The following is a 12562-nucleotide window of genomic DNA, read 5'->3' as shown; positions in this document are numbered from 1 at the left end:
GAAAAAGTTTCTAACCTTCAGAGGATTAAAGTTTTGAAACAGCCTTTTAATAGGGCAGTGAAGAGAGAAACACCTAAGTGGTTTTGAAATGAACATTTTATTATTTTGTCAGAAGAATGATGTAAGGTTGTTGCTTGTAAAACTAAGGGACTCAATTAAATGACTGAAATGGTCCCTTCTACACCTGAGAGATTTTGAGATGGCTACTGAAGTGTGTCCCCCTTTTCAGTGCAGCAATAAAAAAATACAGGATTGTGGATAGTATGTTTCAGAGACTTACAGTGATTTGTATTCTTTTAGCCTGATTGTATCATATATCTTTACTTTAGGATGCCTTGTTTTTTCTGAAGGATTTTTTTACTAGCCTTTCTTCAGAAGTGGAACTATTAATGACACCAGATCCAGAAGGTAGATTTATTTATCTAATGCTATAACTCTTGCTTGTAATCTCTTTCTCTTCAAGCATATCTATGAATAAATACACATAGACTCTGCCATGTCTGTGTGTCTTAGTACATTATGGTTAATCCATGTAGCTAAACAACTACGGAGCTTTGTGAAGGGTCTGTTAATTTTGTATTCTTGAGTTTTGTGGGTATTTACACAGGTCTTCAGTCTCTATTAAAAGCAGGCAAAAACTCTTTCAAATTAGGCACCCCAAAACTGTAACGCTGTTAATGAACACTACTGAAATTGTTGTAACATGTATGTTTCACAGAATGTATAGACGGACAAAACAAATGTGTGCTTCCTTTCCTTTTCTCCTAAAGTGCATCAGTAATTTAAAGTTAGTCTTGGAGAAGAACTGTCATAGGTTTATATACAAGCGATATGAACTTTGTGACACATCAAAGTAGTACTTCAATCCAGCAGTGAGAAATTAAGGATTTTTTCTTTTTTTAACAAGTATTCCCCATTTGAGTACATTGTAGTATGTGCATACTTGTAACTAGCATTAGATCTTCTACTATTGTTGATGTAGCTTCCAGAAATGTCTAGACTGTAATGCTCTCTAGAGTTTTTATGAATGTTATGAACATGCAAAGATATACCTGAAGGTCTGAGCATTTTACCCAGTCTCTCAAAGAGACTAGGTGAAATTTTATTATCTCTCTCACTTTTTTTTTTTTCTTTTAAGTAATTTTGGATAATGTGGGCACTTCCCATATTAAGAACATTTTATAAATATTATTCTCCCTGTGGAAATCCAGTATTCATAGGAAGACCATTTAAATTAAATCCAGCAACATGGATCCTTTTCATTAGACAAAAAACGCATATTGTACTGGCTGCTTGAAAATAAAATTAAAAATTATTAATTATTTGTTTACTCTATGCAACTTTTATTCTCTCAGTGAAAAAGTCTCCTGGTGCTGATGTAACCTGTACCTTACCCAGGCATTTCAGCAACTCCAAGGTCCCAAGTCCAGTCATTTCTTTCACAGTACACAAACAATCAAGCCAAAATGGTAGTGCTGACTCTGTGGATGTGGTTAATGGAGATGACCATCATTTCTCTCATGAAATGGCATCATATGGGGATCAACCAATTTTTTTTAGGTAAGTTCTAGTCAAAGATTTTGAGCCTTGTGACTGTTCAGCCATTTTAATTACTATGTTAAAATATTGTATTACAGTAATTTTCAATTAGAATTAACAAGAATTATTTTGCTTTACATCTAATATTTTTATGTAGAGTTGCAAAGTACATGGAAAATTTTCTATTAATCTTACTGGGGTATAACAACCAGTAGATGCAAGGAAAAATCATGCCATGGGGTAGAGGAGTTTTAGAGTAATAAAATGTTATGAAATGAGATTTAGGAGTTCTACAGGTGACTATAAAAATTGCACCGTATTCAGTTTTCTGCGCCATATTGAAATCTTTATTTAGAGAGAGAGAGAGAGATCTGTATATACAGTAAAAGCTCTGTTATCCGGCATCCCCTGGGAATGGGCGATGCCAGATAACAAAATATGTTGATTAATTGAGTGGCCCCAGCTGCCGCTTCTCCCTCCATGTCTGGGCCACCCCTCCCCCCACATTGCCACTCCTCCCACGGGCCCTGCGGGACAGGAAGGTGGGCCCCACGCAGCCTGTTATGCCTCCAGGCTGTGGGGGCTTGGCAGTGCAGGCTGCTTTGCCCCAGGCCTGGGAGGCTCAGAGAAACCGGAAGTGCCACAGTGGGCACTTCCAGTTTGACTTTATCTTACAAGTTGGCATGGTGGTTAGTGGAGCCATGCCAGCTTGTAACATGCTGGTTAACAGAACTGTGTGTGTGTGTGTGTGTGTGTGTGTGTGTGTGTGTGTGTGTGTGTGTGAAAATGGCTTAGTCTGTCTGTCCTTAATGCTCTTCATCAACTGTGTCTATGCTGCTGAGAGGGCAGCAAATGGCTGTGCAGGCCTGGGCAAGCACGGGGTGGGAGGAGGCAAATGGGGGGTGGGGTGGTCACAGTGGTGGTGTTGCCTGGCCCTGATGCCCCTCCATGCTTGGCAGGGCAGGGTTGCCTTGTGTGCATGCACCCCACAACTTTTATCACCAACAGCCGGCAGGGAGGGAAGGGAGGCACGGAGGTGGGGAGAAGCCCTGCTGCTCAGAAGAGGAGGTAGAGGTGGGTGCGGGGAGGGAGTCCCTGCACCAGGGGATGGAGGAGGAGGTGGCAGCAGCGGAGGGAGTGTTTACATGGCCACCCCATTGTAAAACTGGGGCTGGCCATGTAAACACTCCTATGAAGTCTGTCTTCCTTGATGGGCAATTGGCTAGCGTATGTATAACAATGAACTGTCTTTCTGTTAGCATGGCAGAATCAAGCTGTGGGAGAGTAAGCATGGTTCTGTGCTACTCTGTGTACCACCAATGGAACTGTTAGCTAAATTCCAGTTGGAGGGCCAAATACTGCCCTAATTTCACTTGTTAGATCCAGTGGAGGTAGCTGTACTGATGAAAATGAGGGCAAGGTTTGGTTTCAACCAGGGGTATATGAACCTGCCCCCCAATCACTGGGGGACACACTCTCCCCATCCCCCTGCTCATCTGGCTGTTGGGGGACTCCTGGCTTCTTGACTGGCTGCCAGGGATACACTGACCCAAAAAGGTTGAAAACCCATGGTTTACAGGTACTCTTGTACTGGTGCAGTACTCAGAAAGAATACAGATGTGACTTCCTGATAGTCTGAATATTCAGATCTGTCAGTTATAAACAGTTTTATTACATTATTAGCTTGAATTTGAAATCATTGAAACAAACATCAAACTCCTTTCCATTACATTTTTACAGGACCACAGAGTTGGCACATACTGTAATGTGCATGGTACTAGACACTATAGTGATTTTATGCCTTTAAAAAAAGTAATGTAAATTATAGCATGAGAGGCATTTATTTCTGTTTCATATAGTGGTTTTCCAGTTAAATGGATTAATTTGCCTCTCTCTCTGTCTCTCTCTCGCTCTCTCCCCCTCTCTCTCTCTAATTGGTTATCCTTTGTAAATTTCAGAGAATTTCGATTTGCCTCAGAAGTTCCAATACGACTTGATTACCATGGCAAACACGTATCGATGGATCAGGTTTGTTTACACTACTGAGACTATAAAAGCACAACTAATGCTTCTGTGTTTCTTTCCACTGGCTGAGTTATTCTTTATGCCACCTGCCCATTACTGATGTAATCTGGAGCAATTTTGAAACATTATTCCTATAAATGTTCAATAAAATTAAGTGGTGTTGAAATCTTAAATTGAGAAGAGAGATGGTTAGTTATGTTTAGTCTAAAGTTAGGGAAAAGGTAGGGTCATGAACCAGTCGTAGTATCTGATTAATTAGGTTGCTGTCTACAAAACCTCATGCTTCTCTGAACTAGTTAGTTTCCCTGTCCTACTTTCTAATTAAATTGAGAACAGAGGGATAGAGTCTAGTGGATATAATTGACCTCCATTCAGCTCGGGCCAAGGTGACTAAGGCCAAGAGCCCTGCCTAAGTGGCCACAAGCATTCCGGTGATGCCTTGGATGCATTCCTTGACACACTTCCAAATTGTCGGAGAGCCTTGTACCATCCATAGATTCCTCTTATACCACCTAAGTTGCATGTCTCTTCTGCTCAGTCTTCGTACTCTATGACCTATGAAATGTATACAATAATATTTGAGTGTGATCCGGTTAGTTGTTTCCCAACTGCAAAGTTTTTTTACTGAGTGTTTAACTTTCAGGGTACTTTAGCTGGGATTCTGATCGGTCTTGCTCAATTAAATTGCTCAGAGTTGAAGCTGAAGAGACTCTGCTATCGACATGGGTAAGTTTGCATAATTGTAGTGTGAAATATTTACTGCAAATTGCATGTAAATATTGTTTGTAACTAAATATAGCAGACAAAAAGTAAATACTGAGTTAGGTATAGTTAAAATTTAAAACATTTTTGCAATTATTTTATCAGCAGAAACTTCATTTTAATGGGTGCTGTCTTGTTTAAAGGCATTTGGTGCTATGACTTTGGCAGATTTGGGGGCTGACAGTTTACTAAAATGATTTGGTAAAAAAACATATCCATATTAAGGCCAGTACTTCAGTATATGATGACCGTCACATTAAAGCCTTAAAATGAAGTGTTTTCCTGAATAAAAGCCTAAAGAAGTAACATGGAGCTATATTGCTTATCTGTCAAGATTTTCAACAAGCTTTCTTCCTGCCCATTAACTCTTTAAACTGATGCTCCCAAGTGGAATTCTGTAATTTATTTGATGAGACTTAGACAAAAAACTGGGTCCTCCAAAAGTAGCAGAGCATGGCATTTTAACCTGGATTTCTCTAGTGTCAAAAAAATGTCTTTTTCTTTTCATTCAACAGACATGTGCCTCAAAATACGTCATCTTTTGTTTTCGTAATACTAATAATTCTGTTTGGTTTCAGTTTGTTGGGTGTGGATAAGTTATTCTCTTATGCTATTACTGAATGGCTTAATGATATAAAGAAAAACCAGCTGCCGGGAATCCTGGGAGGAGTAGGGCCCATGCATTCTTTAGTACAGTTAGGTGAGTTCAGTTCTGTCTCTCCAGATTTTGTGTGCCTCCAGATTTGAGGTGCCTCTTGAAGGTATGAGAGTTTATCTAACAAGTTACTAAGTATGGCATTCTGTCGGTAATTTCAGTTCAAGGTCTGAAGGATTTGGTGTGGCTACCAATAGAGCAGTACCGAAAGGATGGTCGTATTGTAAGAGGCTTTCAAAGAGGAGCAGCTTCCTTTGGTACTTCCACTGCAATGGCAGCTTTAGAGCTAACAAACAGGATGGTTCAAACTATACAGGTGTGTTTTGCATTATATTTGGGGTTAGACAAAGGAGGGCAAATTGTAGTAATAGGGAACAACTGAATACCCCAGTTATGATCTAGGTGACACGGTAAAGCTGGGTGCAGGGTGCTGCACACAAAAAGGGCAGTCTTTGCCCTGGCATAGTAAAATTTGCTGTCATTTGATATAATTTGAAACACTTGCAACGCAGAAACATTGACACTAATAAAACAGCTAGAATGGGAGAAAATGGATTAGGATAAGTTTTTAAATGCACATGATTTTTATTTGCATATTGGTAGGCTGTTATTTTTTCAATGTTACAGCCTTAAATTGCTGAAGTGAATAGTTTTTGTTTGTATAATCTAAAATTCTTTTGACATGGAGACTGTTTACCACTGTTTCCAAAGTCTTTATAACTTCAGTAAACATCAAAGTAACTTTATTTTAAAGTGAAAACAGTTTTATGCCTCAGATAAAAAAAAACTACATAATTTTAGTTCCTGAAGCTGCAAATGTTGCATATGCTTAACTTACTGCTGACTTCAATTGTCCATTGTCATTTATGCGAGTCAAGTTATTCACCTTCTTAGCTATCTGTAGGAGCTGAGCCTTGATTTTCAGTGTTTTTATTTTTGACTATTCAGTTTTCTAAAATTCTGAAAGATCCCTTAATAGTAATAACAACATAAACAACCATTTCACTATAAACTTTCAAGCTGAAATGACACACTTTCCAACTTAACTTACAAAGCCACAGCCCAATTTTAATTAATGATTTCTTTTCTTAAAGTTATTTAAATTGTCTTGATTAAATTACTCTACCTAGGTAAGTGTTATTGTCCCAATACTCTTGGATGAGAGAGGGGAGGGGGTAAGGCTTAATTTCCTTCTTTTTTGCTTGTGTGTGGTAATTTAGGCTATGAAAGAAAAGAGACTGTCTTGGGATGTAATATAAATATTCTAAGACTGTAGTTTCTCTTTAAATTACAGCTGCCCAGTGTTCTGACAGTTGAGAAGGGAGGAATGCATGAAAAATGTTATTTTTCACTCTTAAAAAAAATAGCCGAATTCTCCTAGTATTCTGTCCACCTTGCAGTTGTTATAAATTGGGCTGGTTTTGGTATGTGATCGTGTGTATGTTATGATTCTATTAACTTATTTTTCATCTCTTCTAATCCCTAGGCAGCTGCAGAAACTGCTTATGATATGGTTTCCCCAGGCCCTAGTTGTATTGAGACAAAAAAGATGAAGCGATTATCTCGCTATCGCTTGGCTCATCAGCCAGTAGATCTGCGGGAAGGTGTGGCCAAAGCCTATAGTGTGGTAAAAGAGGTATGAGTAAATGCTGCTTATTTCCTTTTCCTTTTTTCCAAACCATATTTAAAAGTTGCTACTGCAAAATCTGCTATATGTAAAATGGTATTAAAACATGGTTTTGAAATTATAAGACTATCAGTTTGAAATGTGCAGCCTGGCTTGGTAGACTTCATTGTGTAGAAAAGGCTTGCGAGAAGATTTGAGAAAAATCGTTAAACCAGGGCAGCCTGAAAAGGGAATCAATTAAATGAGGTAAATTTAATGAACTGTATTTTACAGATTTTTCTTTTCCTACTGAATATCAAATACCTCAGAAGGATATAAAACTAACTTTTGACAATGTTTAGCACTAACTTTCAGTATTTACTATTTAAGCAATTGCCTGTGCATAAAACAAATGTATGAGTCGTGGATTGTGATGCGTTTTAAGTATGGACAGTTAGGTGAGTTGTGGCTATTGTTTTGTAGCTTAGTTGCATGCTCGATATTTTCCATAAGTAAATGTCCACTGTTTTTAGTCTGATTGTTATTTGGAGTGATCTTTATGGAGTGAAGAAAGGATGTAAGATCGCTTTTACTGAGAGGGGAAGCATTCAGTGAACGCAGTCAGCTTGGAAAAGTATCTTTTACGCTGATTGCTTGCAGCTTCTACCTCCGCTGCCTGAGAAATTCTATAAGCAGTTATATTAGATCGTTCTTCCTACACTTTTAGTAAGTATTGGATAAAATGAATGTTTAGACCCAAACTAAACTGTGTAGGTATAGTCTGTTGATGAAATTCACAAAAATAATCTCTGCTGAGTAATTTAAATCACTGACAAAATTAGAAGGGGGGTGGATTTTCTCTTGGGTAACCACTCGTTGTTGATCTTTCAAGGGGATTACAGATACTGCCCAGACCATCTACGAAACTGCTGCTCGTGAGCATGAAAACAGAGGGGTAACTGGAGCAGTGGGAGGAGTCCTCCGCCAAATTCCACCAGCTGTCGTGAAGCCTCTCATCGTTGCAACAGAGGCAACATCAAATGTGTTAGGTGGAATGCGAAACCAAATCAGGCCAGATGTACGTCAAGAAGAGTCTCAAAAATGGCGTCTTGGGGAGGACTGATATTTTGAATCTGGCTCAGCATGAGGCTGGGAGTATAAGAGATGACGTCCAAATGGCAGCTGTAGATGGAACTCATTTCATTATGCTCATCTCAGGAACGGAAGAGGTTTTCAAACAACTTGATAGCAGAACATCCAACCAAAAACTTCAGCAATGAAAAGCAAAGTGGTACTTCTTGTGGACATGCTGTGTGTTACCAAACCATTTGGTAGCTAGTGCCAAATATGGTGGACCATTTGCTGCCAAGTTAAAGACATGCTTGCTTTATTTCATTTACCATGTTTTCCTTGGTACATTTGATGTGTCATTAACAGCAGTCCATTTGGTCACACTAGATATATTTTAAAATGTTTTCTTGAGCATGCTCAAACTGTCTTCAATAAAGGGCTCCACAGATGCTTTTTGGTAACTGAAAGATAAAAGTTTTAACTTGTGATGTGATCAGGAAGCCATGATATGGAAGCAGATAGGATTTTTATGATTTTGTGGTGATGAACATTGCTTTTAGTATAAGACATAAAACAAGGGCAATCTCTCAGTAACTGTTCAGAATTTAGACTCATTTTTTCTGAACAAGAATTGTTCCTTCTAAATATCAAACTCCTATTTTTTTGTGGGTTTTTGAAGAACCTGAATGTTGCAGACATGTTCTGTTGCGTTGCACTTTAAAGAATATGCCTGTATATTGTGCTTTTTTTATAGTGTTAATAAAATGTAATGTGCATTATCCTTTTATGTGGTTTAGAGACTTATGCAAATTATTGAAAGGGACATCATTAGATGAAGACCCTAAAAAACAGAACACAGAATAAGATGTCTTACATTTGTTTAAGCTACTCCTGATAAAAGAGGTACCAGTTTCTTTGTCTTCTTGTCTACCAACAGCTATGCCGAAAATAGCTGTACTCTTAAATAGAAGGCTATTACAGTATTGTGTTAGGTAGGAGGAGTTTCTTGGCAAGATGAGGTCCCTAAACCAAGTAACAATATTTCATTTAATAATTAAAATGTTACGTAGCATGTATTTTAATAAGCTACCTTTCATTTAAAGATTCCATTGTTGCACAGTAGTGTTATGGCACTCTAACAACATGGCATTTTTAAAAATTCCTTTAGTACAGTGTTGATTATCTAAATGTCACGAAGGGACATAAATTAAAATAAGCTAATTAATATTGCGGGTAATCCATGTTTGTTAGATCCATAAAGAAGAAACAAAAACTCAGAATTGATCTTGACATTGTTTCCAGGTTCCCAATTGTCACTTAAGGGCAGGGCCTGGGCAGATCCTATTGATGATGTATGGATAGTAGGTGAACAGGCAAAACTGCTGAGAATGAGCTGTAGAGTAAACCCCCTATACCTGGACTTCTGTAACAAGTTGGGGAGACAGAAGGCGGGGAGGAAAATCCTTCCAATTGTTGACAGTTTGAGAGTGGGGGATGATTAGCTAACCCCTCAGTTGATACAGTTGCTGTCCTTGCCAAATAGAAGCAGTGCAGACTTGCTACATGCAGTTCTCTGCTAGAGAAAGGAATGCTTAAGAAGCTTTCAAGGTGTTAAGCAAGGAATGGGCCTTCCTCCCTTATTTTTTTTTCCCTGCCAGCAACAACGCTGCACTTAGTGCATGATCCCTCATGGAAAATAGCAAAAGGTACTTGCTGGATGGAGAGGAAGAACCGTGGCCTACTTGCCCTAGCAGTTTGCTACCCATTCCTAAGTAGTAGTTGAAGGACAGCAGAGTGACTTTATAGCTGAGCAACCTATAAAGAAAACTGCCAGTTTGACTTCTACTTTTAACATTCTTCTCGTAAACAGATGTTCAGTTAAAATCCATGTTTTGATCAGAACAGCATACTGCTGGCTTTGCTTTATATCTAAAGAATGCATTTAATTGTGGTACTCCTGTTCAAATGACTGGTTGTCTTGTCCCAACTGAGCAGATGCAATTAAAAAAACAACACCTGAAGATTAATAGCATGAATGACTGTACTGTAATAAAAATGCTTGTGGCATCTTGTGTGTGTTTCCCCTCACCTAATCAATATTTGGCAATTTCTTTATTTTATACCAATAACCACTTGGTGCCTCTTAAATGCATCATCACTAAGTGGATTTATGCTAACAGTTATAATCATTATATAGTACAGCATTAGTTGTTACTATGTGCTATTACCAGGCTACATGATTTCTCTTAGAAATATTCCAGCATAGAAACCAAGCTGGTTAGGTGTAGCCCAGTTATTTGGAGTATATCCTACCTCCATAGCAGCATAGTTCTGCATATCTGTCATATACATAAACTCTTTTACATAGCTGAACTTAAGAAGTCGTTCATTTTGTTTTCAAATTTTTCATGATCGAAGTTTACAGTAATGCACTTAGAATATATTTTCTATCCAGAGACATGCTGTCAAGGTCAAATAGTATATTTTTATAAGCTGCCTCTTTTGCGGTCTGTTAATAGTGCACAGTTTTAAACTTCACTTTTCACTTTTTCTATTGTCTGAGTCTTTACATTTCATTCATACTGCTTAATGAAACCAGTCTTTTAATGGCCAGCTGCTTGGTTTACATGCTCTATACAGGCATACCACAAAGTAAATACCACGCCCTTCCCAAATGCCATTCTAATCTTCCTCCCCTGCCTCATCCGGTGCTCTGTTTTCTGCTCTGTCCTGTTTGCCACTGTGCTGCCTACCACCTTCCCAGTCCATCACATGCAATGTACAGAGGGTCCCCTTGCTACTTTTTTGTTTGCCACAAGTTGGCAATTGGCACTGTCTAATGTGTTATGAATGCTGCAGGGGAATTTTTTAATATTACAACAAGAATAACAACGTTTAAATTAAGACAGTGTCCCCTTAAGATGTTCTGAAATGTGGACAATCTATGCTCTCAATCAAAAAAAAATTGTAGAACATGTACAAAAAGGGATTCACCAGATATACTGTACATTACTATAAGTGTTGAGTACTTTACAAAATGAGTTCCCTGCATCATAGATGATATATCAGGAGTGGACAGATATAGTGCTACAGTTCTCCATTAGCATGAGGAGGTTTGTCACAGGGTTATCAGACTTTTGAATTCTCCACTGTAAAAACTCCAGTTTAGTTACTAACATTTTTCATGACTCTTAGGGAGTATAAGCAGGTGCAATCTGTTCAATCTACATATCACATGGATGTAAAATAATGTACACAGCTTGATGTTTTGCCTTTTTCCATACAAAAACTCAATAAAGTTATTGAGTCAACTGACACTATCTTTACTATTGTGTAGTCTGATGTTGTCCAGAGAGACAGGCTTAGAACTGTCATCTTCATTTTCTTAAGCTTCTTGGCATGTAGAATACTAGTGACAGGTGTCCTGGAATTACCTGAGAGCTTTTCTGTCTTTCTAAGAGAGCCTCTTTATAAACACCTCGCCTGGGATTGAAAAGAACCTGTGACCACTTCCACTCAGAGGAGACTTTCTCGTATTAATTGAAAGCTGCTAAATTTCAGGACGGAATGCAATTCTAATGATGCAGTGTATTCAATACTTGCTTTCTGATTCAGGAGGTTAGGATAGGTCATCAGTGATTCCACACATTGGTGGATGGTAGATGTATTCATCTTCCATCAGTGAAAGAACATGGGTGTGGGGGTTAATCTTTTAATTGCTCCTGGTTATTTTATCCATGTTTCAATGTCTGATGTAGCTAACAGGAGATGGGTTTCCTTGATAGAACAAAATGCCATTTAATGGCAAGATGGCATCAAGAAGCTAAATTCCTTTTTTGCTGGACTTGTTCCAGACACCTGAAAATGTGACACCTGAATTATTTCAACTACATTCAAATATGTTTATTTGCAAAACAACAGTGAAATCCAGAAGTTAGTTTAGATTAGTACATATTCCTAAATGTCTCAGATTTCACAGCAATATAAGCTTCTTCAACATAAGGATGGTAGATACTAAGTCAGTTTAGCTGCATCTTTTCATCTAGTTCTAATCTGTGTCTAGTTTTCAGTCTCTGCTGTTTTAACTTTGCTTTAAATCTTGCTAATCTTGTTTATAATAAAGTAATCACAAAATTAGTTTAAAATGTTAATTGTGCATTTATACTGGATTTCTTAAAGCTAATACAGCTTAGACAAAAGAGGAATGGTTTGTGTATATGTATCTGTATATTTTTTACATATTTGTAGTCAAAGTAGTTTTGTGGCATTGTTTGTATATAGTTTGCTAGTGTAAAGCCTGTATAATCTTATGAAATCAGAAACCACTCTTGAAGGGAATTTAAATATTTAATCTTCCTTTTTTGCTTAAAGTACTTGTACCCTCAATACATGTTTGAGAACTATTTTTAGATCATAAGTTCACCAATCTTGATGTATATTTTAGTATATTAAAATGGTAAAAGGCCTTCTACAAATAGGCTCCTCTGTTAAATATATTTAACAAAAAACTGTGGATTGTTGATACATGAATAAACATCATAATCTTCCTTGAGTCAGTTTTCACTCCTAAATGTATATACTTAGTGTAGAATATGACTACAGAAGATTTGACTCTTAAAAGTATTTAGCCGCCTTCCATACCCAGTTATTTGGCATTAAATGTTCTTACATATTGTTTGCATATAAGATTGCACAGGTATACATAATCCTAACTTTATGCTGCTTTGCAGTGTAATGCAACCCTATTGTTCATACGCGTTCTGAAACATTCTTAAAACTACATGAACACATACGGACAGACAGCTTGAATCTGGAGGGGATCTGGGACAGAAGTTCAATAAACTGATTTAACCTAAATTGGTTAAGTCCGATTTATTTTCATCCAGGTTTATTTTTAAAAAGTT

At 37.7% G+C, this 12562-nt stretch overlaps 1 protein-coding gene across 5 annotated transcripts in view; it reads left to right on the top strand.

The window, feature by feature from the left end:
• The window catches only part of ATG2B (autophagy related 2B), a 70178-nt gene extending 57968 nt beyond the window's left edge, over positions 1–12210 (top strand). For all 5 annotated transcript variants that reach the window (XM_019552477.1, XM_019552479.1, XM_019552478.1 and 2 more), the window contains exons 35-42: positions 330–408; positions 1356–1560; positions 3498–3567; positions 4208–4290; positions 4905–5026; positions 5143–5297; positions 6468–6617; positions 7480–12210. In XM_019552477.1, coding sequence (XP_019408022.1) covers positions 330–408; positions 1356–1560; positions 3498–3567; positions 4208–4290; positions 4905–5026; positions 5143–5297; positions 6468–6617; positions 7480–7710 — 1095 coding nt within the window. In that variant the 3' untranslated portion in view covers positions 7711–12210. The remainder of the gene's footprint in view (positions 1–329; positions 409–1355; positions 1561–3497; positions 3568–4207; positions 4291–4904; positions 5027–5142; positions 5298–6467; positions 6618–7479) is intronic.
• Positions 12211–12562: the final 352 nt, after the last annotated feature.

The sequence above is a fragment of the Crocodylus porosus genome, unplaced genomic scaffold (genome assembly GCF_001723895.1).
Source record: "Crocodylus porosus isolate Cpor-Errol unplaced genomic scaffold, CroPor_comp1, whole genome shotgun sequence".
Lineage (NCBI taxonomy): Eukaryota > Metazoa > Chordata > Crocodylia > Crocodylidae > Crocodylus > Crocodylus porosus.
The sequence above is the reverse complement of the archived record's forward strand: the minus strand, read 5'-3'. Positions and strand labels throughout refer to the sequence as shown.